The sequence below is a fragment of the Tauraco erythrolophus genome, chromosome 4 (assembly GCF_009769465.1).
Source record: "Tauraco erythrolophus isolate bTauEry1 chromosome 4, bTauEry1.pri, whole genome shotgun sequence".
In the NCBI taxonomy this organism is placed as follows: Eukaryota; Metazoa; Chordata; class Aves; order Musophagiformes; family Musophagidae; genus Tauraco; species Tauraco erythrolophus.
The window spans coordinates 88,352,889-88,376,457 of record NC_141468.1 but is presented as its reverse complement, the minus strand read 5'-3'; the positions used below and the strand labels follow the sequence as shown (position 1 = coordinate 88,376,457).

Genomic DNA, 23,569 nt, shown 5'->3' with positions numbered 1-23,569 from the left:
CTGGGAGAGTTTGCTTCCGCTCTCTCCTCCAAGGTAATCCTCCGTCACCGAGTCCAAACACACACCACAGCACCCAGATTCGTGATTTCTGCTTTATTTCCATTCTTTTTTACAAGCAAGAAGAGCCTTGGATTAAAACAATCAGAATTAATCAGACACCCCAAAGGATTCACCGGGAAACGGATGTTGGGATGAGCAGGATGGTTCGGGCTGGGTTGAGTCCTGAAAGCCAACTTGAGATTTGCCCCAGCCCACTGGGATGTGGCTTTCCAGGTGGCACATGCCCATCACACCAGAAGCAATAACGCAGCAGCCCGGCTGTCCTGGGGCATCTCGCGTTGGTGGCATCCCTGTGGGCTGAAACAGCTGGCAGTAAGGAAGACCATCAAGTCCTTGGAGAAATGACAGCAGGAAGAGGGAGTAACCCAGAAAGCACATAACGTGACCCAAGTGATGAACTCCGGGATGCTGACAGTGAGGGAGCCCAGCCCCTCCTCAGGGTTGTAAAGGAAAGCGTTCCTCTGCTTCGATCTGGTGCCCAGGAAGAGGTGGGACCTAAACAGTGCAAACTGAGACTAGTACCATGAATTCTGCTTGGAAGTTCTCCGGGAACAGTGCAAACCACCCATGAGCACTGTCGCTCCGCTGGTGGGCAGCCCCACACACCAGCCCAGCCCGGACTGCGCTGCAGAGCTCCGGAAAACACATAGAATCATAGAATGGTTAGGGCTGGAAGGGACCTTCAAAGGTCATCTAGTCCAACTCCCCTGCAAGGAACAGGGATATCTCCAACTAGATCAGGTTGCTCAGGGCCTCATCCAACCTGGCCTTGAACATGGCTGCTCCTTCACAGCACGGCCAGTGTCCCACACCACACGTCCTGCCTACGGGGCAATCCAGCACAGACCAAACAGAGAGTCCAGGAAACAGAGGGCAGAAACTAAAGTCCCTGGAAGGCTAGGGAATTCCAGCCATAGTCCCGGATGAAGGGGACACGCTGCAACAGAGATACAGAGGGAGGTGGTTGGGTTGCAGAGGCTGCCAGGTCTGTAGAGGGGCTGAGGAAGGGACTCACACCTACCTCAGATGCAGAAGACATTATAATCAGCCAGAGCCTGCTCCTCTGCAACAGAACAGGAGAGACCTTAGCTATCCTTGCACGGAGCCCAGTGCAGACACCCGGACAGCCCTGGCACCCCACGGTGCCACACTCACCCGGATGGTAGTAGTCGTAGACCCTGACATGACCTGGCTTCAGGTTGGTCACCCCAACCTCCCGCTCCAGATGGAGGACGTATGTCTCAGACAAATGGCTCAGCTGAGGAAGAAGAACAAAGAGCAGTTCACTTCCAAGCTGTTCTTTTCAATCCTCACCTCGATTTGACCTCGCTCATAGGCAATAACAACTCTGCGGAGTCAATGGCACGACTCCAAGATGAATCCTGAATATCCTGCTTTGCCAGCCCCAGCCCTGAATTCCCCACACAGCTCTACTACCGTCCTCCGTTCCTGCAGCTTCTCCACTAGCACACACACCTTGTCCAAGTAGATGGCAACACCTCCTTGTGTCTTCTCAGTCCTTCTCACAGGGTGCCAATGCTGCAGCTGGGACAGGAGAGCAGAGAAAGCAACTTAGTTGGGCTTTTTGAAAGGCAAGTGTGAGACATCCCAGTAAGGTTTATCCCAGTTTGAGTGGGCAGGTTCTCATTCGCTCACTTCCAAACCTCGTTTGGGCTCTGAGCCCTTCAGGCTGATCTCTCTGCAGGGCCACTCAGCTCTTGCAAAACTCGAGGACAGGAACCCACCTAGCTGCTAAAGATGTGCTGAGCGAACCGGGCCAGAAGGATGACCATCCTCAAGGCACAAAGAAAGAGCTAACCATATGTGTTCAAGTTTCTTGTGTGGCAGAGGGGAAGGGATGGTCAGATTGCTCAAGAGAGAGACAGGCAACACCTTCCTACGCAACTTTCCCCTCTCCTCGGGCATGGATGGTCCCACTGACACCACATCACCATCACCATGATGTCAGGCTTCTTACAGACATCCCGGATCCTGGAGCCAGGATGAATCCAGACAGTAGGGACACCTCCACGATGACCATGTTGGAAGTAGATCTCTTCCCAGTGTACCTGGGGGAGAAGATCAAAATGAGAGTCTCTCCCAGCTTCCCCTTCCCTCCACCCCCACACCCTGTGTGCAGGACTCTGAGCCAGACAGGATTGAGACCAAGGCTGTCACTGTCCCTCTCCTGGCGGCCAAATGATGGCTGCACTGCTCTGAGCATCCCCAGGCTGAGATGACCACTTGCACTCCTTTCCCTAGCCCTCAGAAACACTTCCTCTTCCCCGGAGACACTGGTATCTTTCCTCCTCCATCTTCACCTGGACCTTCTGCTGAAACTGCCTGGTGCCTGCACTGCAGCCAAGAACACCCCTCGGCTCTCCGGCCATGCCTGGCTTTCCTTCCCGAGCAGAGTTCTGTCTTTGGAGTCACCTGACATTGACGTGGACAGTAACAGAGTGTGCGTCCCCCTCGGTGCAGTTGACTGGCTCGGTTTCCACTCGCAAGGCAAAGGACGTGGAGATCTGTGGGGAGGGCGTGTTGTACCTCAGCACCATCTGCAGGGAGAGACAAAAAGGCAGAATAAGAACATAGATGATTAGTTCAATATCCTCTATCACACCCTTTTTTCCATCAACTACTCTAATCCTCAAGGAATGGACCCCAGACAGTGACTGGACAGACCATACACAGTGAGCTCATCCCAGTACCCAAAATAAATGTCACTCAGGCTGGAAACCTTCCACGACCCTTCCTGCCAGGTCTGCTTCTCCTCACCCTTCCCCTTGAGACTGTGCAAGTCAGGCAACAGCAACGGGACCACTATACAACATATCCATCCTTGGAGACCCTGAGAGCCATGGAAGTATCACTGTCCTCACGTTCAGACACGTCCTGGCCATGAGTTGTCTACAGTGCACAGGTTTATTACATTGGCAACAGGCTGGGATTAAAGCCCAGTTAATGCATGTTTCATAGAACCATGGAATGATTTGGGCTGGAAGGGACCTCAAAGATCATCCAGTTCCAACCCCCCTGCCATGGGCAGGGACACCCTCCACTACACCAGGTTGCTCAAAGCCCCATCCAACCCAGGGATGGGGCAGCCACAGCTTCTCTGGGCAACCTGTTCAGCCTGTCTCCTTGCACAGAGCTGCAACGGAGACTTTTGGTTTTGGTAAGAGGATGAGCAGAGGGTTGTCACAGTGGCGTCCGTGGGAACCTACCCGGGTGAAGACACAGCAGCTGCCGTGGACCTGCACCGAGAACTTCCCCGGGACTTCTGTCAGCGCTGCCTCCTGCACCAACAGCCGGTTCTGGTAGGAGACTTGGAAATTCCTCCCAAAGCCTCTCTGGGACCTCACCCTCACTTCTGCAACCCCTTTCGTGCTGTAGGTCAGCGCTGCGTACTTCGCCAAGGCCTGCAAGGCGACCACTGTGTCCTGGACAAGAAGAAACGATTACATCCGCAGCTGTGAGACCCGAAGACAAGTGAACTCGCTGACCTGAGGACCTCCATAGACAGGGGCTCCTCTCAAAGCCTTCAGCCCTGCAGAAAGTGTGCAGAGATAGTCCAGAGGTTCTTGCTCAAGCAACATCCCCTTTCCCGGCCACGAGTTACCTGTGTTGAGGCAAACCCTCCGTAGGCGTTCTGCTGCTTGGTGAGCCAGGCCACGATGCCAGAGGCTGTGGCGAGATCGGACCCGGTGACGTTCGGCTTGGAGAGCAGGGCCAGCAAGACGTAGGCTGTCAGCTCCACATCCACGGACAGCGGCTGTGACCAAGGGCCGGCGCTGGGTCTGGGCGTGGACCAGGTCTGACTCCAGTGGATCTGCCCACCTGGGAAAGGAAGGGAGTAGATGACACCGAGGGATGTCAGGAAGGAAGTTCTGAGGAAAGCTCTCCGTGGTGAAGGACCTAAAGGATAAGGCTATGCTCATTCCAGGTTGCATGGAAGGAAGGGCTCAGAAAGGTCTCTTCTCCGATATTCCCCTGGCACTGAGGTTCCCGTACCTGCTCTGATGGCCTTTTGGTTGAGCGCATCGAGTAGTTCTTGCGTGCGTTGAGAGTCCTCAGCCAGGGCGAAGGTGTAGGCCAGCAGAGCCTGGGTATAAGTGCTGGCAGCTCTGGGAAGGGAGGGAGTGATGCAGCCCAGAGCCCTGCGCACCACCGTGCTCTACAGAGAAGAGTCACATGGGAGTTGGTGGCACAGAACACACACAAGGCAGGCAAACTCAAGGTGCACAAGCAGCAGGATCCATCAGCACGTGCCGGGACAGAGACCACCCCGTACGTTCCCCCAGGTGTCCCTGTGCTCAAGCCTGGACTCGTCTCTTCGTACAGTGTCTCCAGCCCTTGGTACCAGGTGCTTGACAGACCTGCCCTGAGCCTGTTTTTTTTAACTGCCAGGTCCACGGAGTAATCAGTTATCATCTTTAGCACTTGTAAGAATTCCCTCTCGATATGACACAGTTGTGCAATTCCAAGCGCCCTACTTCGCAGCATGTCCCTCCCTACAGCACTCCTGTTCCCGACGTGCGCTTTCTGGGAAGCTAAAACACTTTAAAAGTGTCATTATGGCTATTTACTTGACTGTGGGAGCAGCTACACCGACCTCTCCTCCCCAACAACTCACCACTAGCTCTCTGCTGTCTACAGTACAAAGGGGAGCAAGGGGGTAGGAGGAGGGAGCAGGAAGGAGCAGGCAAAGCCTGGGATAATGGGCACAGCATCCGGCCATGATCTCCAGTGGCTCCCTGTAGTCCAACCTCACCTGCTCCCCCGCCAGGGGTGTCCTCCTCAAGGGACAGTTGAGGCTTTTTCCTGAGGAATGACAAGGTCTTCCTCCCCGACCCTCTTGCTCTGTACACACACCTCTCCAAGACGCCCTGTTGCCAGCCCCAGTGACACCACTAGGCTCTTCAGGATTCAGATCTTAAGACAAGAGCATGGCAAAGAATCCCAATATTTACCTCCGGTGTCTCTCCTGCCTCCAAGTATGCAGCAGTGATATAGGCAGCCAAGGGGACCTCCCCATCCACACCTCCCTGCAAGAAGCATAAACATCCCAAAAGCTGGCAAAGCTAACTCACAAAGACCTGAAGCTTTTTAGTAAAGGTTCCACCTATCCCTGGCTTGCTCCAAGAAAGCAGAACAATGCAGGAAAGTGAACTAAACAATTACCAGTACATTTGCCAAGAACTGCTTTGAGTTGTCCTTCAAGGTGCTCTGGCTCTTACCTTCATGGCTGTGTGGAAAAGTTGGCCCACATTTCTGAAGCAACCGTTGGGAAGTTGGTGGAACTCCAGCCAGGTGAGAGCAGCCTGGATGGTCCTGTTGTCCAAGAAAATGTATGGCTTGGCTTGGACAAAGCATTTAACCACAAACGCGGTCAGCCTGGTTGGTGAGAGAATAGGAAAAAAGGCATGAGAGAGGGAAGAGGGAAGCAGAAAGAGGGAGTGAATGAGAGAGAGAAGAATGAGTAGAAAGAAAAAATCTAAGCAGAATTTGAGGAAAAAGAAAAAAGTAGGAGTTTGAAACTGGTGAGTCTCTCCTCACTTATTGTTCTGCTATTCCTTATCTGCTGGTCCAAGGACAGCTCAGCCCAAGGACGGCTGCACAACCTAGGATGCCCTAGCCCACAGAACACCTGGAACACTTTGGGTCCAGTAGGAACGAAAGGACTTAGCGTCGCAAGCAGAAGGCTGCCCACCTCCAGGCTGTCAGCCAGGAGGGAGAGAGCCCAGGGCTTACCAGGTGTTGCCGGACTCATCCTTGGTACCAAACTCACTGTAAGAACCATCGGGGTGTTGATACTGCAGCTGTATCTGGTACCCTGGGAAGCAGGATAGGATACCAGTGCTCAGAATGGTATTTGCAGTGAGATCACTGGGCAGGGAACGGTATGGTCTTAACTACAGACATGGGTGAGGGCTCTGGGGGGAAGGGGAGCGGGCAACCATCAGACGTGGGGGAAGGCAGAGGAGCGAGGTGGGTCTGCTGTACTCACCGTTGCGCAGGAACCCTGCTGCCCTCTCCTTGATCTCAGGGCTCAGCTGCCGCGTCTTCTCCAGGTACTGCAGCACGTAGACAACGGGGGCAAACAGCACCATGTTCTGCTCCCCGCAGCCGTGGGGCAGTGGCACCAGGCGGTCCATGTTCTGCAGCACCGTCCCCATCAGGTCACCTGGAACAGAGCACGGGCACCTGTCCACCTCCCCGGCAGCAGGTTTGGGGATTCACCTCCTCCTGCCCATGGCCCATTCCCAGCAGAGCCCCAGGCAGGACAGCCCAGCACAGCAGTGTGGGAGCACCTCTGCCCAGCCAGTTTCTCCATGCCACTGGGCCCTCCACATGGGCTGGGTACATGCCCATCCTGGCAGGGAAAGCCCATTAACGGAACACCCTCTCCCTTGCTGAGTGTCTTCACTTCTCTGGAACCAGGAAACGCAGCCACATGCATGGGAAGAATAAGGCAGCGGAGCCTTGGAAACCTCGGAAAGGGTGCAAGGGGTTCTGGGTTTGGCCTTCCCAGGGCTAAACTCAGAGGGATGGGATTTGGAAAGATGTTACCACAGCTGAATTCCTTACCAGTGACCGAGACGGTGGCTCTGACCGAACCTTCAATCACATTCAGAGGCAACATCAGGGACACGGACTCCTGTGCTGGATTCCCTGACACCGGCAGGGTACAGTGCATGGGGAGGACAAAAAAAAAAAAAAAAAAAAAAAAAAGGAGATTCTGATGAAAACAGAGCCTTCAAAACCCCTAGAGACTGTTTGAGACAGCTCTGTGCTGACATCCCATTTTCCTGTCACAGAGGTCGCAGATCTCCTCAAAAACCCTGTCCCGTTCCACTCTCAACTCTCTCCATCAACCTCATTGCGACTGCGCTACCCCAACCGCCCTCCTTCTAAAGAGGTGGAGAGGGTCTTCTCCTGGAAGCCCTCTGCGGTCAAAGCCACCTCCCTCCTTCTGCAGCTTGGTCACCTTGACAAAGGAAATATTTCAACGAGTGGAAAGAGTCAGGAGGTGGTTAGGTAGGAGGTGGGGGGGACGAGCAGGGTGAAAGAAGACAACCACCCACCTTTCTGGGGACACAGGACGGAGCTGTGAGCCTTTTCTACCAGCACTCCCTCCGGCTGTTGGAGCACAGAAAAGGAGCGTTATAATGAGCACACAGGAGAGAAACAGGGTTACACGTGGATTAGAAACAGACATGGACAAAATCCCAGTTCAGGGTGGAGAGTCAGCTGGACTGACATCCCTACCACATAAAAATGTAAATTCTTGTCAACTGTTTTCATTTCAGAGGAGAAATCAGCACGTGTTTTCAGAACATCCTAACTTCTGAACGGCTGCGGAACTGCTGCTGTAACATTCAGCAGAGCTCGAGAGTGAAGGCATAAGAGTCCCCACATTTGAAGTCCTCCACGGTGTGGAGGGTATCCCTCTACCTCCTGCATCCACCAGCATTCCCGGTTGGACCCAGCTCAGGCCCTGCTATTCTCATTACACCCCTTGAATAGCACGGGGTAACTCCCAAAATTAACCTGCACCACATCTGGGAACTGTGCAAAGCCCACTTCTAGGTGCAGGGAACAGAAGAGCTTGGCTAACCCGGACTAGGAGCAGTTTGGTGATGGTGTCTTTCTGTCCTTGGTTGGGGACAAACGGTATCTCTTCACCACAGAGCTCTCTGGTGGCCACAGCCTCCGTGTTGAGGGTGATGTTCATGACCCCTGAAAATAACACACATTCAGGTGCACAAAACGCCTTCTGAGGAAGCACTTCCCATGAATACAACAGAAGTCACCTACTGGCAACAAAAAATTGGATCAGAGCCCTATATGACTCTGTTCCTCCTATCACAGACTTGAGAGTAACCACGACCATAGGATGAATGCAGACCAGTACTCCCTGGTGAACAGGGCAAACCACTCCTCACTTCACACCAGCCCTTACAGAACATGCCCACCTTTGTCTCATCCCTTCCCAATTCCACTGCTCCACCTCCCTGTTCCTCTCACCCAGTCGCTCAGCTGTGACACTCCACTGGAAGGTCTCAGCTTCTCCGGCGCACAAGCAGCTGCTGTAGACACAGCCTTTGCACGGCTTCAGCTGCAAGTGGGCCGACTCCTCCAGGGTCACTTGGATCTGACGAGGCAGCAGGGATGGCAGGTGGGAACACGATAAACATCACGGGCCACAGATCTCAGCCATCTCCCACCCACCCACACCCTGCTTTTCTTGCAGACCCTACCAGGGCTCACCTACCTTCATGCATCGCAGCAGGGAGTTGAAGACCGTTGCCTTCAAGAGGAAGGTCTCGCCCTGGACCACAGAAGATGGCACTGTGAGCTCCACAAGAAAGGGCTTGAAAACACGCAGGCGGGAGACTGGAGCAAGTCCAAAGCCATTAGGTCCTGTGCAGAACATCCCTGCTTTCCATTCCGTGATGGTGTCAGGCACAGTGACAGTGACACTTCTGTTCCCACCAGGACTGCGGAGGAGCAGACAGCAACAGAAGCACTTAACCAAACCTCGCTGTGACCTGCTCTGTGCCACCCTCTCCAGCGCACCCCGTCTCCTAAGCTCGATCTAACCCCTTGTTCTGCTCAAGTGGCAGCCCTGGCAGGGCTGCACGTGGGTCCTTGCAGAAGCAGGGACCCCTGCCTCAGGTGCTTGGATCAGCAGAAGGTTTTTGACAACAGGTTACGTGGCTGCAGGACGCCACCCATCACCCTCAGCGCTTTTCTCAGACAGCGCTCGCCCTTTGCACAGCTGAAAACGCTGCCCAGATGCCAGCAGCTCCATTCTTCGTGGCCGAGGGATGGAGAACCAGCAGGAGAGCAGCCAGACTGGCTCAGCACCAGCAGAGCTGAGCGGGAGGGACAGACCCAGCCGTCCACCTTCCCGTCGGACACTGACAGTTCAACGGCCAACACAAGGACAAGGCAGAGACTTGGCTCGTGCCCACCTACCCACTCCTGGGAGCAGCAGGCTCTAACGCAGCCGCTGCCACGGCAAACAAAACCAGCCCCAGCGAAAGCTACGGATATGATTTGGCTCCAAGAACTGGAGATGTTCGCTTTTGCCCGGCACGTACAGGAAGGCAACACACACAACCGAGAAACCTTTGGTTGCTCAGATCAGGCTGGTGGGTAAATCACCCCTCAGTTTACTCACCCCACGGAATACAAATCCCATATCCAGGTTTTGAGGAAACGCTTGGGCAGTTTCTCTTCCGCTGAAGACACAAGTGAAAACACGGAGCGCCGATAGGTGGGTGCTGTCAGATGTTCTGCTGGACACAACGAAGTCCCCGTCACCGCAGGGTCCTCTGGCTCTGGTTCAGAGCAGAGGGGCTCCAGCCCGGCCCAGGCTGCAGGTCACCCGGGCAGCTCGGCGCTGGAATGGAGGTGCTACCCCAAATTTTAAAATCTCTTGTCTCATTTCAAAAGTCAGAGGTGCTGGGAGCAGTACTTGCATTTGTAGGCACCGAGGGAAGGGCAACCATGCCCTCACCTCAGAGATCAGACCAGGGATCCCGACAGCTTGCCAACATTCCAGTGCCAGGAGCCACGAGCCCTAGGCAGCCCCAACAGCTCAACGGGTTTATCACAGTATCACAGAATGGTTTGGGCTGGAAGGGACCTCAAGGATAATCCAGTTCCAACCCCCCTGCCATGGGCAGGGACACCCTCCACTACACCAGGTTGCCCAAAGCCTCATCCAACCTGGCCTTGAACACTTCCAGGGATGGGGCAGCCACAGCTTCTCTGGGCAACCTGTGCCAGTGCCTCACCACCCTCAGTGTAAAAAATTTCTTCCTTAGATCTAATCTAAATCTCCCCTCTTCCAGTTTAAATCCATTGCCCCTTGTCCTGTCACTACACACCCTTGTCCAAAGCCCCTCTCCAGCTTTCTTGTAGCCCCTTTAGGCACTGGAAGGTGCTGGAAGGTCTCCCCGGAGCCTTCTCTTCTCCAGGCTGAACAGCCCCAACTCTCTCACCCTCTCTCCATAGCAGAGGTGCTCCAGCCCTCACATCATCTCCGTGGCCTCCTCTAGAGCCAGGGAACACTCTCGCTCCTCCATCTGCAGTCACAGCCTCTTAGCTCAGACTCAGAATTGCTCTCCCCGAAAGACTGAGCACCCCGTATAAGAAGAAACACTTGGCAAATGCTTACTGCTGTGTGCTTTGAGGGGCTGGGCAAACATCAACATGGGCCTGGAAGTAAGCATTGCTGTATCCCGCAGCATAGTTGTCGATGGAGTGGTTGGACACGCTCTGGGTTTCCTGATATTGGTGTTGGATATAATTTTTAACCCCATTTCCTGTAGGAAAAAAAAAAACAAACACTGATGCACCAGAAGCTTGGCCTCTCTGTGCTCTCTACCCTGTGCCTTCTTGTCCCCTCACGCAGTGGGGACATCACTGTCCTCTGGCTTGGCAAAGTATTCTCTTGCTTCATTTTAAGAGGGAATTATTCAGATCCTCAGCAATGGGCAAATAAGGTCTTCTGAACTAATTCATCCGGCCTGAGTCAGGCAAATCTATTCTTTTTCCAACACATGGTCATTTAGGTGAGCACGCGCCTTCTCAGCCGGCAGAGCGCAACCGCTCACGCTACGGAAATTTTAACGTACTATGTGAAATCCAACTAAAGTAACTGAGCATCCCTGGCCTCCTGGATCACACCAGGGAGGTGTGAAAAAGCGCAGTAACACAACAATTTCTTCCTGGTCAACAACTTCAAGGCACTTACTCAAATTGCAAATGAGTTACGAGGGGCTAAACTGGACCTATTTATTGCCTGTACTGTCCGTAACGGCATTCCCAGGATACTGGTAAAGTCAGGGGGCCACGCTTCCCTCAATTCATGAATTATCCCAACCCACCAAATCGACCATTTTTACCCTGAATGCTGTAAACACATCAGGCTCATCAGAATTTGGGAAGCCACACCAACCAGCATCTTCAGACACTTGGCGAGGATACCCGGAGTTATAAACAGACGGGAACAGCCCAGAGATCTAGGCAGCAAGAAAAGGGGGGAAAAAAAATAAAAATTAAGCACAAATAAAACCTGGCATCTCCTTCCTGTCATACCCCCAAGGGCGGTTTGAACTGCTCCTCGCTCCCGCGCAGGAGTGCCCGCCGGGAACACACCGTCCCCCCTTCCCGGCTCTCCTCCGACGGAGCCGGCACAACCCACTGAGCCCAACACGCCACAGAACACCAGAGGCTCATTGACCACGGGAGCACTGAGTGATGATGTTCAACCTCTTTCCTAACACGTGCCCCTCACCCCTGCCCGTGCCACGCTGAGAGCGCCGCCGATCCTTCCGGGCACGGCTTTGGGCTCCTCGGACATAACTCTCCGTCTGCCTCCCTCTCCTCCAGGTGAGCACAGGGGCTGGAACAGGAGCAGCACACTCACCAAGGGGCTGCTGAGCTCTTTTCCCGGCCTCAGCACAGGCACGCTCCGATCCGCAGCCCAGATGGCACATGTGGAACCCGGCGCTGCCAGCAGCTGCAATCCCACCTCCGACCCAGGAAGGGTCTCGGGCACCGAGAAGCTCAGCTCCGCCTGCGGGGGAAGAACGCGGGCAGGAGGTGAGGGACACTGCTGCTGCCACCCCACCAGCTCCTGAGCAGGGAAGGCACCTATGGGAAGAGAATTTCCAAGGACTTGCCTTGAATGGAAACCTGAGGAATCTCCCAAGGACCCCCCAGAAGGTATTTAAAAAACAGGCATGTTAAGGTTCTAGCAGGAAAGATGGCAGAGGGGGAACCACCAGCGTGCAGAGCTCACGGCGCTGGAGACATTCTTGTGCCACAACACAGCGCGCTCTGCCCAGCACAGCAGTCAGCCACCATCACACACCTCACATGGCTGCTCTCCTGCTCCTTTAGAGCCCCAGATCTCAGATAAGCCCAGTCCTTATCTCCAGGCTCCCTGTGGGACTGGTCTCCACCTCCTGAAGCATTTCCTGCTCTTGTTGAATCTGGCTGTCCGCAGCAGATAGCAGCTGGGCAGCGGTGGCAATGCCAGTCCTCAAGTTCATCTTTGGAGTGCATGACAGTCAAGAAAGCAGATTCCCATGGATGTCACAACGGCCACGAGCGCTCAGCCCCTTCTGGATGGCCAGTAAAACCCACTTCTTCCACCACCAAGGCCAGCTGTCTTCCCAACACCACGAACTAACAAGTCTAAGTGTCTGCTGCAGCAGCGGAGCGGCCCCGAGCTCTCCTGGGAAGCTGGGCTGGGCTGGGATCCTGCTGGGCTACTCAAGCCTACGGAGATACGGATGGCAATTCTCTGCCTCTCCCAAACACTACGGCAGCCCCCCCAATGCTTGGCACCTCCTCGCTCCGTACGTTACGGAACACTTGACGTGACAGCATCCCACCTGGTATCAGTCACACGTGTTACGTGTTCCACAGTCTCTTTTTACTCATACGTGCTCACACATTGAGTCACGGCCTCAGCCACAAATCCTACCTTATTTCGGAAACACATGGAGACACTGAAGACAGCAGAATCAGCGATGATTTTTCCATTGGGGAAGATAACATAAACAATAAGTCTTGGAGCGGGACCGTAGATCAAGCTGAAGGTAAGTGGGATGGAGAAGAAGCCTTTCAGCACTAGATGGAGGAGAGAGGGAAGAAAAGAAAGGAGATATGGTCGTGAAAACTGACTCTGATCAGCTTTGGCCATTCTGCATGTGCTTGCTCAATTCCTTTCCTCGAGTCTTTCAGGACCAAGGAGATTTCTGGAGATCACTGAAACAATCGGCACATTTCTGGATCTGGTATCCAAGACCAGCAGAAGACTCTTCCTGGTTCTGTTCATTGCCTCAAGGAGATGAAACAGCTCTTTGGAGTTCAAGCTTAGCTCCACAAAGAGTGAAAGTCTCAGATATCTTTCAAAGCCTCCCATCACCAAACATCGCCCATCCCACCACCAACAAAGAGGAGACCTTAGCCCCAAAGCACCTATAATTTAGGCTTTGAAAAAAAAAGATCTGGAGAAGCAGACGACGGTGAGCCAACACCCATCAAAACGATAAGCTGTGGCATCCTAACTGCTCAAAGATTATTTTTAGACACAGTTGCAAATTGAAGCAGGAAAGTTCTAACAAAGCTCACGCCGCTTCCAGGGGCAGTGAAAGGAGGCTCCAGGATGAGCCTAGGGGCTGGAAAACACTGAATATTGTTCTCTTGGCACCAAGCAGGAGGGTAAAGAAAGACAAAAGCTGGACAGGCACGTTGCTCAGACATGACAGCTCTGAACTGCAAAGAAGCTTACGCCACATATCCCAGCAAGATGGGATGCCACAGTCCACCGAGCGCTTGCTAGACACAAAACAGGGGAGCGCACTTACTTCTTGGCAGCCCGACCCAAACAGTCTTCTGACCTGCGTGGACTATCCCTCTTTTCCCCGTGACCTAGGGAAGAATATGGAAAGGGAAGACAATGCCAGTTACGCCATCTCTAAGATCACTGTGCAGATCAAAGTAACCCTGAAACTGGACATTAAACGGGGGGTGCAGGAGGGACATGAGTTTTACTCACTCTCCGGTAGCACGGAGAGCTCAGGAGATCGAGACTTTGGGGAAGACAGGTGAGGCCCCCACCTGCCCTGCGTCTGTGCAGAGCCCAGAGAAAGGTGCTGCCTTTCCTGCTATCACTGCAGTCCAGGATCCAGCCCCACGATGGCCGGATAAGCCACCTGTCCCAAGCCACATCTACCAAACATCAGGCTTGAACCTGCAGGAGATGCTGATCTTGTGCCTCTGAGCCATCGCCCACCAGCACTTCCTCAGAAACTCACAAAGTAGGAGAAAATGACACGCTTGGGCCCGTGTTCCAGGTCCTCCTGATGAATCCTGAAGTCCACCTGGACAGCCTGCTTTTTACCGCAGGGCATCCTTTCCGGCACACGGACGACAGAGAGAAAACTCCTACTGGTGCTGTAGAACGGACGTACGAAATAAGAGGCTCGCTGGTAACTCAAATCAACCGTCTCAGCCTCTTTATCCAAATCATCTTGATGCAGGACACTTGCCTGGTGAGACAGAAAACAAAAAAAAAACCCACACCAACCTCACAGTTAATTTCTCTACTTATACAAGTCAGCTGCCAGTCACCTTCACTGCGGCTCGGTGAGAAGGGATGAACTCACCGTGGCACAGGTGCCTGTGCGGAGAGTTCAGGAGGAAAGCAAAAGGGATCTGGAGAATAAGATCTCAGAGGGAGCCAAGATCCAGCACACCAGCTGAGGTGTTCCTGGTTTCAATTACTGTCCTTCAAGAAGGGACGGGGCAGACGTCTGTAGGGCAGTAAATAGCTCTGAGACGCATGGGTACCCCTGCCAAGGGAGACCCTTCCTCACTTACCTCCAGGGAGGCTGAGGTTCTGTTCCAAGCAGTTGTGTTCAGGCTAAACGAAGCTGTCCCAGAGTCTCCAGTGATGTATTTCTGCTTCCACTGGTGCTCACCGCAGCTTACTACGAGGAGGACTGTTTTATGCTTCAGTGCCTTGCCTTGGTAGTCGACGACTTTAACCTGAGAACGTTGCGGTGAGCAAGACAAGTGCAGAAGAGTCTCATGAGTGGGCAGAATCTCCTGCTTCTCCCCTTCAGGAGCAGCATTTCCGAAGACAGCAAGGTCACCCTTCCAGTCTCCAGCAATATTGCCAACACTGCTGCTGCTCCCCTCCTATCACCACTCGCACTATCACCTTCACTCACCCCCACGCTCTCTACCCCTTCCCCAGCAGAAGGCCTCCCAGTGGCTGAAATTCCAAAAGCCTGGGTTTGCGCCCCACATACGGATCCCACAGCTGCTACTCCTCGAGGCTTCTTTGGCAAAAGGCAGTCTTGGGTGTTTTTCTCACTTTTGACAACTCAAGAGTTTTGTCCCTGGGAGTCAATCCGGCCCTCCCAAGCCCCTGGCTGGAGGTGAGGTCGGACCAGACGTGAAGGCATCGCTCACGCTCTCCCCTCCCAAGGGCTCTAACTGGGAATTACCTTGCCCTTGTACGTCTCTCCAGCGTGGTAGTAAGAATTCACATCGTCAAACACGGCCATCCCACGGATCTTGGAGATGAGTAATTTGCGGGAAGCATTGACACGTGCCTCTGGATGAGAGCAGCGAGACAGAAAGGTCAGGGAGGGAGCAAAGGAAGCCAAGGGACCCCCCAGCAACCTCCCCGCAGAGTGACCTGCTGGTCATAATGCTGCCCCCATTCATCTGCACACACGTTACACCAGGGCGATGATCTGCCCAGGGCTCATGGTGTCTCCTCTTCCTCCCACTTCCCTCTAACCCGTGGAGAGGGCCCTGAGCTTCCCCACCCAAGACCACAGGCACCCAGAGCGAGCATGTCGTGCCAGAAATGGTGCCTCTGTCTGTATCTGCGAGGTCAGACCACAGGCCCCAACGGGCTCAGAAAGCTCAGAGCCCTGGCTAGTCTGGGAGCCTCCAGTGTTCTTGGTGAGCCTAGCGCATCGTCACACGCCTCTTCCCAGCCACCAGGGATGTTCCGAGTTACCTGTGCCATCCTCCACCAGCAAAGCCTCCGCAACTACGCTGTCCTGATAGTACCGAAAGTCTCGACTGAAGGAGGACAGACTCACGTTTGTGAAGAAGCAACCTGCCTTGTCTGTCTGAAAGTAGAGAGAGGAAACAAGATCTGAGCAAGGCACTTGATGTTTGAAGTCACCCAAACGGCGCAGAACAGCGGTGCAAAATTCCTGCTCTCAGGGAGCTTGCCTTAGATAGCAGTCCAGATGTGGAGGTGGCACACAACGCACACCCAGTCATAGAATCCTAGAAAGGTTTGGGTTGGAAGGGACATCAGAGATCATCCAGTTCCAACCCCCCTGCCATGGGCAGGGACACCCTCCACTACACCAGCCTGCTCAAAGCCTCATCCAACCTGGCCTTGAACACTTCTAGGGATGGGGCAGCCACAGCTTCTCTGGGCAACCTGCTCCAGTGCCTCACCACCCTCATAGAGAAGAATTTCTTCCCTATATCTCATGTAAATCTTCCCTCTTTCAGTTTAAAGCCACTGCCCTGTGTCCTGTCACTCCACGCCCGTGTCCAAAGCCCCTCTCCAGCTTTCTTGTAGCCCCTTCATGTACTGGAAGGCTGCTGGAAAGTCACTCTGGAGCCTTCTCTCCTCCAGACTGAACAGTCCCAACTCTCTTAGCCTGTCTCCGTAGCAGAGGCGCTCCAGCCCTCAGCTAATCTTCGTGGCCTCCTCTGGACCAGTTCCAACAGCTCCATGTCATAGTCACCGGGCGCAGTTAGGAAGAGGCAGCACCAGCAGACCACTGGCCAAGCAGCCAAAACCACGGGGTAACGTCGCTATTACTTCAGCCGAAGCCTCCAGCAGCCTCACCTGACCCTGGGGCCGAGCACAAACATCTCCCAGCTCCTGCTCAGCATCTCACCTGGTTGCTGAACTCCTGGCAGAGATGAGGTTTCGAAGCACTGGGCAGGAACGGGGCTATCCCCTGGCAAAGGCTCACGTGAACCATCCCCTGGACGCCTTTGCCATAGGAGTACCTGTTTGGGGGAGCAGGGAAAACAAGAGGCAGTCGTGGGCAGTGAGGGAACACAAGGATCGCTCTCCCAGCCCAGCGACCGCTCAGTCACCACCATTCACAACACCGTGGCAGCCACGCAGCAGCCCCAAGAACCCCGACCTGGCTAGGAGGGCCGGGCCACGGCACCGCGGCAGCGGGAGATCCAGGGCTCCGTGGTATCATTAGTGCCAGACTAATCTATTCAGTGTTGTAGGTGCTGACTCAGCATGGAGCTCTGCACTTGACATCAGCATCGCCTGCAATAACGCCCCAGGACAGCTGAAGGCACGAGGAACCAGTGATTAACAAAGTGCCTTTCGTTAAGAAAGCACCTTTAGACGAGGCTGTTAACCCCAGCCTTGTCCTTGGACTGCTCCTGGGGCAATTCCTTTTTGCCTCTGTCTCATTCCTGCTAGAGCATCACCTGGAAATGCTTCCCTTCATCTCCCCTGAGATGGTTCTGCAGGAGATGGACACCACACATCTGCCACCTTCTGCCCCACAAAGGGCTGCTTTCCAAAGGGTAGGCTGTTGCCCCGGGTGTGGTGTAAAGACTGGTGGAGTGTTTTGAGAAAAGGGACACTGGAGGACCAGGAGGATAGTTGTAGGAACATTTTGTGTTGCATCAGGGCGCAAACAGCTGCCGCAGGAGATTCTGGCATGCTCTAACTGAAGTGTAGTAAATCTGCCCCGAGCACCTCGAGCACCTCGTGGTCACCTAGCCATCTTCTGCTCATCAGGCCAGACAGACATTGCCCCAGGGCCATCCCTCCAAGCAGCATCCTCACCTGCCACACACCCGGAGCGGGAAGGTTTGATCTAGTGCGTAAATCTGATGTGGCGCCTCAAAGGTCACTTCAAATTTTGGCGGCACTGGAAGGAGAAAGCAGAGAACTGTAGGATACACGTGTCCCTGGCCAGGGACAGCCCTTCCAGAGAATCAACATGAAGACAGACTATGGAGGAATAAGAGTCAGGAAAGGGAAAGGGAAGATTTCCAATGTTTCTTTAACAGATTTGTGTGTCGTCCGTGGTTGATTGCTCCTTCCCAAATTAAAACCCAAATGTGTCCATGTCCCTGCGATTCTGACAGCTACTTGCACTGAGAGCAGACCAGCTTCCCAACCCAGCTGATTAGGGAATGAAAGAGAAGTGGGATGGCACTGGACTTCATACTCTCTGGAAAAGCCCACCCTAAATGACCTTCTGTCTGACACAGAGGTCTGCAGGAATCAGCTGTGCCAAAGCTCTGGGGCAATGCACAACACTCCTCCTACATGCTGACCCAAGGTCCCAAAGTGGTCTTTCTCCTGAGCCTCAGCTCAGACTCTTTCCTATGACAGATGCTATTTTTTCCCATCTGCTCCCAGGATGGTTATCATGGAACAAACACTCAGCTTCCTGGATCAAGAGCGCAAGGTCCTCCCTGCAGCTCTGACGCATACCCCACGTGCTCATACCATACTCCTCGACGGAGAAGCTGCTGTAGGTGTTGGCACTGGTTACGTTGATGACGTACGTCCCCAGCAGAGGCTCATCACTCAGCTGGAAAGACAGATCCGCGATGCCGTCTTGGGGGACCACATTCAGCCACTGCTCTATCCGGTTGTTCTTAGGGTCCTACACCCAGAAGAAAGGAAGAAACAGTTGTTCCAGCATCTCCCTGATCCACACCCCATAGAAATCGAGCTTCAGGATTTCAGTGCCGCAGACTACCAGGTTCTATAGCTAAGGAAGGAGGTTCAGTATAGGCCAGTCAAGAAATTTTGAAGATAATATAATGCTCAGATTCTGCTCCCAGCATCTGAGTCTTCTTCTACACTTACCTAAATTCTGATCTCGAGGAAAGATCCTTCACAGTTCTAACTTTTTTCATAAAAGTCTAAGTTGATCTGTCTATACTCTTGCAAGTCTAGAACAACTCACATTTCTACTGAAACAGTTAGTTGAGCATAACCTCAAGGAAGGGCATGAAAAAGCACCTGTATGGAACACGTCAGTCTAAGAAATCTTAAAGTTCTACTATTCCACTTAGAGGTCAGTAAAATCTGACAGGAACTGACTACGAATAGCCCAGCAAAATGTCTGCAGCAACATCACCGTAACGTTAGATTTCAGCATCACTCACCTGGAGAAACAGGGAAATCTGGAGGGGGGAAAAAAGGCAACAACATTAGAAGACAGAAACACATGCCAGCAGCACACACAAGGTACTTGAGATGCAGAGCCTTCTCTGAAGGATGTGCAACTACTGATTTGGCAATTTAGAGCACTGACAACAATATGAAGTAAAACAAATGTCACCAAAAAGGAGAAATACCGGGTGGGTCCATTACAATAAGGTCTGAAGAAAGGAAAAGGAAAAGCCCATCTGGGGGTCACCCAGCACTTGCTAACGACTTCCTGGCCAAGTCCTCCACCAGGAGAACTCACTGCCCAGACAGACCTAGCTCTGGCTCAGCTGCAGTCTGAGGTACAGGATCACATAGTTTGGAAGGAACCTCCGGAGGTCATCTAGTCCAACACCCTGCTGAAGCATGTCTTCTCAGAGCAGATTGCTCATAGCCCTCTCCAGCTGAGCTTTGAACATCTCCAAGGATGGAACTGCCTTCTCTGGGCACCTGCTCCAACATCTGATCCTTGTCGCAATGAAAAAGTCTGTCCTAATGTCTAACCAGAATTCCTCATGTTCCAACTTGCAAGACCTAGATGGAGAGCACCCGTCCCCACCATGCGTCCAGGAAAACCTGACTTGCAAACTCGTCACTCCCCACGTGACATCATCTCAGCAGGAACCAGTATGTCCCACGCTCGTGCTTGCATGACCATGTTACTGAGACAAGCAAGAGACACGTGCGATACGCCCCTGCCACCTTCCTGAGTTACCAGCTTTTACTCGAGCTGCTATTCTCCTCTGGACGCTCACCAAGCCTGGTGCAGGGATGGAGGTGGAAAAGTTGGAGCTCTGGCACACAAGCAGGGTAGGAAGGATGCAGGGTCCACCCACGGGACAAGGCAGCCTCTTCCCCAGGCCCCCAGGGCGGCTTACCGAGTCGTTGAGTGAAACGAATTCCTCATCCAGAGTCACGATGCGGAATTTCACTGAAGGCAGGGAAAGGAGGGAATGTATTGATCAGATCTCAGCCCTTCCCTCCAGACCCCTGCTCCACCTGCTTCCCCACCTCCTGTCTCCATTCTGAACACATCTGTGATAACATCTGACACGGACGTGCCCACGCGTACCACACCACGGGCAACGACCCGCTGCCCCCACGACTTCACAGCCCCCACACACCGGACATGACAGCCACGGAAAACATCACAGCAACACGAGACGTTGTCTCCCAGCCTTCTCTAGAGCTCTCCGTGAACCTCAGGTGACAGCAGGCTCTCCGTACGGCGGTGGCAGCTCCGCGGCCGCTCCCACGCGCCGCTCTCACCTCTCTGCCCCGGCTGATAGACGGGCTTGTCAGTTTGGATGAAGGTGCTGCTGCCAGCCGTGCGGATCAGGACCTTCTTCTTCTCCTCAATACTGACTCCTTCGCCTGTGATGATCAGTTTGACAGTGGCAATCTCCTCTGTGCCATCAGCTGGAGGTGCAACCTACATGGACAGAGAGAGGACAGCGCTCAGCCCCCAGGGGATCTTCTTGGTCCAGTTCCCCTCCACCTGTCCCAGGACATCCCCTCCAATACGTGGATCCAGACCACATCCAGATCTCCCTCAGTCCTACAGGACAGTAGGAGGCCCTGCACATCATGGAACCTGACCTTCTTCCCACTGCTTAAGGAATTTTGCCTCTGGTGACAAGCACGTGCCTGAGACCTCCGAGTCTTCAGACTTGGTCAGGAAGGTGGGCAGATGCCAGAAAGGTGGGAGAGGGCAGCAGAGAACCAAAGGAGGGCGATCGAGCTGCAGGACAGTCTCACACGCTTCAGAACTACCCAGCATGTACGAGTAAGAAAGCCAGATTAGAAAATACAACCAGAGGGTCTTCCTGACTCCAGCAGCCACGGACAGCCCAGAATATCCTGAATAACCGAAGGGATGCTGTTTAGGCACGTCCGCCTTAGACTAGATCTTTGCTAAATCCTCAGCAACAACGCACCAGCTCTAAGATGCTGTTTAAAAATAACAAAGCACATCCATTTTCATCCAACTGCTCTTCAGTAGGTCCTGAAAGCTGAGCTGCTGCCTGACTCCAGGTCCTACAGAAGCTGCAGTGTGTCACACAAAACACCGTTTCCCCAAGCCTTGGCTGTGGAGCCACGCAAGGCCTTCGGAGAAGAGCTAAAGCTGCTTCACCTGGTCTGGGATGGAAGAGAAGGAAACAGGTGGGCTCTTATGTGTCCAGAAGTATGGTCGATTTTAAAAAATGTAACTTCAATTTAAAAATTAGATGCAGAAGAGGAATTCAGTGCTGACCACCAGACATTGTGCTGGGCTACGCATCCCTAGGCACCACCCACTCCCCTTCCTAGCAGGCTCACCCCAAGGCAAGGCAGACCCTGTCCATGTCACCCCTGGTTAGGGAGTAACACAAGGGATCTACAGCTCCTGAAGAGAAAACCAGCCACAGCGTTTGCCTAGGGTGGCTCACCCAGAACTTTGTGCACAGGAAAGTCTTCTTCTTCTGGATGGTTTCTTGCACTAAGAGCTCGGGTCCTGCCGAGCGCTCCAGGACCAGATTCACTAGAAGCTTTGCTTCGTAGCAGGTGACGTGGAGGCAGGCAACTTGGGTGGACGGGTAGCGGAGGTCCGCAGGGATCACCACCAGGTAATGCCTGAGGCAGGGGAAAGAAAACATCAGAGGTGGCATCAGACTGAGGGTGCCGAGAAGCAGAAGAGCTTCCCTGCAGCGGCCCACTACTGCAGAATTCCTCAGCAACGTGCCATGGCTGCAGTCGACATTCAAAAGCACTGGTGAACCCAGCAAAGTGATTGCCTCACTGATAACGTGAGAAACAGTTTCTGCTTAATTAGATGAAGTACAGTCCTATCATCTTTTCCAAACCCCTCACTCCAGCCATCTCCTGAACTCCCCAGAACCATCCCTTGCAGGCTTCACGAGTGGCCTCGTCACCTGGCAGTCTAGACACCAGGGATGTGACCTGGCGTGGCAACTGGAGAAGCAAACATCCCTGGGGCTACGGTCCGACTCGGCAGCCCCCTAAACAGGTGGCTTGTATTTTAACTCTCAGGAGTCAACGCAATGCACGGGAGGGACAGTAAACCACTCAGCTACCCTTTGGGGTGATCCAATGGAGCTGACGGCATGGAACGCGGTCCATCTACCTAGACCGATGCCTTCATGAAAGAGGTGGAAAGAGAAGTTCAGCATCACTCACAGTTGGTGAAAAGCAGTTGCCACGTGGAACAGAAGGCTCAGGAGGACGGCTGTCCTCATCCTGGGGGCTCTTGCTGCCCAATCTCCACTGGCCCTCTTCCTCTGAAACCACCGAGGCTGTTTTGCAGGGGGGTAATTTCTTCCTCGCACAGCCTAAATGAAGAGGTGGGCTGTGGGGAGGAGCCGGCCTCTCCCCACCTCTGCCTCTCTCCTGAGACTACACGTGGGCAGCAGTCGGGATGGGTGTACGGTGCCCAGTGCCCCTGCGCCAACAGCAGGACCTTTGGCTGCCATCCACCCGTTCAGAACATCCCCTCCTGCAAGGCTGCCATGGAGACACCTGACCAAATGGACTTTTCATGGGGGGAAAAAAACAAAACCAACAAAAAGCCCCACACAAAACAGCGAGAACTTTGCTGCTCAGTGACCCAGGCCAGGTCCTGAGCACTTGTCACTGGCGTCCCTTTGTTCCAGCTGGAGATGGATTGCTGCTGTGCAGCCAGAGCTCACCCAGCACGGCCCAGGCAGCCTCGTCAGCCTGGACAGAGGCTCCGGATCAGATCACGGGGATGTGGGTCTCCTGAGGCTGTCTGAGTGGAGAATGGGAACAAATCCTTGCACGCGCATAAGGAAGCACTGGAGCAACACTACCACCAGCCAGCAACCACTAATGACTTTGCCTTTTCCTTCCCCATGTACAATGAGGGGAATGGAAATGGACAGTGGGCACCAGCTCCCCGCACCACCCATCAGCCAGTCTGCAAGGAGCGGCCAGCAGGGACTAGACTGGGTCCAGCTCCTCATTGTCCATGTCTGGGCCTGAAAGGTCCAGGGCACAGGGATACAGCCTTCTGGGTCTGGTTTTGAACCTGAGGGTCGGGTTAAAACTCACAAGTTAAGTATGTGGGACATCCTCTAGCACTGATGACTGTCCCAGTGACACAGACAGCTACAGTTCTGTGCTGGAATACACTTCCCAGTGCCGTTCAATAGTGCTGATGCAGCCTAAGCTTGCCCTGTCTGGGTCCCACCATGGTGTTACTCAAGCAGGCAGCTGGGATCTCTTTGTCTGGCAAAACCAGGTTCCAGGATGTCCAGAAATTTCCAGCTAACTTGGGATCCCTGTTCCTAAGGCTCTCCATGCTCTTTTTCCAGATGGGGTTGGGAAGACTGACCTCCATTTTACCTCTACCACTGGGCCACTCTAGAACAAGCAGGCGTCATGGGGGCTATACGTTATGCACAGGAGCTGTCAGTGCTAGTATGGCCGTTGTCTCAAGCGAGTGTTTCACTGCTCAGATGATTGAGATAACCAGCCAGAGGCCAGACATCCCAACCCATTTCAGAAATCAGCTTTGAGGTGGTCTAAATGGGTGTGAGGCTCCTAGGCCAGGAAGACTGGACACTTTCTGTTTTGATGGCAACTTCTCCCCATCCTGTCTCTTTGTGAAGGAAGGTCATGTTACTGAGAATGGCAGGCAAACTTACAAATTTCTGTCTAAAACTTGATATTTTCCTACAGAAAGCACCAGTTACATCTGTCATAAATCAA

General features: G+C 53.6%; 1 protein-coding gene across 3 annotated transcripts; it reads right to left on the bottom strand.

The window, feature by feature from the left end:
- Positions 1-1,082: 1,082 nt before the first annotated feature.
- Positions 1,083-22,077, bottom strand: LOC104374157 (alpha-2-macroglobulin-like protein 1). 3 transcript variants are annotated; one of them, XM_086610696.1, is made up of 36 exons: positions 22,019-22,077; positions 21,271-21,454; positions 20,111-20,273; positions 19,720-19,772; positions 18,799-18,816; positions 18,131-18,290; positions 17,459-17,543; positions 16,536-16,650; positions 15,629-15,743; positions 15,105-15,214; positions 14,473-14,640; positions 13,908-14,141; positions 13,458-13,521; positions 12,572-12,717; positions 11,507-11,656; positions 10,983-11,099; positions 10,253-10,400; positions 9,251-9,368; positions 8,339-8,564; positions 8,092-8,218; positions 7,682-7,803; positions 7,149-7,203; positions 6,652-6,735; positions 6,071-6,247; positions 5,815-5,896; positions 5,301-5,457; positions 5,004-5,108; positions 4,389-4,463; positions 4,075-4,237; positions 3,683-3,900; positions 3,288-3,503; positions 2,494-2,618; positions 2,039-2,129; positions 1,537-1,605; positions 1,216-1,318; positions 1,083-1,144 (listed from the first exon to the last, which is right to left on the bottom strand). In XM_086610696.1, the coding sequence occupies exons 1-36, from the start codon at positions 22,075-22,077 to the stop codon at positions 1,083-1,085; spliced, it is 4,464 nt and encodes a 1,487-aa protein (XP_086466822.1). The 3 variants fall into 3 exon arrangements, with proteins under 3 accessions (XP_086466822.1, XP_086466823.1, XP_086466824.1); XM_086610697.1 differs by lacking the exon at positions 4,389-4,463 and having other exon boundaries at positions 5,034-5,108; XM_086610698.1 differs by lacking the exon at positions 4,389-4,463 and having other exon boundaries at positions 1,083-1,123; positions 1,537-1,599; positions 5,034-5,108; positions 9,251-9,365.
- Positions 22,078-23,569: the final 1,492 nt, after the last annotated feature.

Excerpts from the sequence above, each read along its gene's own strand:
- LOC104374157 (XM_086610696.1), bottom strand. The coding sequence starts at position 22,077 with ATGAGGACAGCCGTCCTCCTGAGCCTTCTGTTCCACGTGGCAACTGCT. Across the intron at positions 3,504-3,682 it reads GAGGGTTTGCCTCAACACAG|GACACAGTGGTCGCCTTGCA; the intron begins GTAACTCGTGGC and ends CTTCTTGTCCAG. Across the intron at positions 1,606-2,038 it reads CTCCAGGATCCGGGATGTCT|CTGCAGCATTGGCACCCTGT; the intron begins GTAAGAAGCCTG and ends CTCCTGTCCCAG.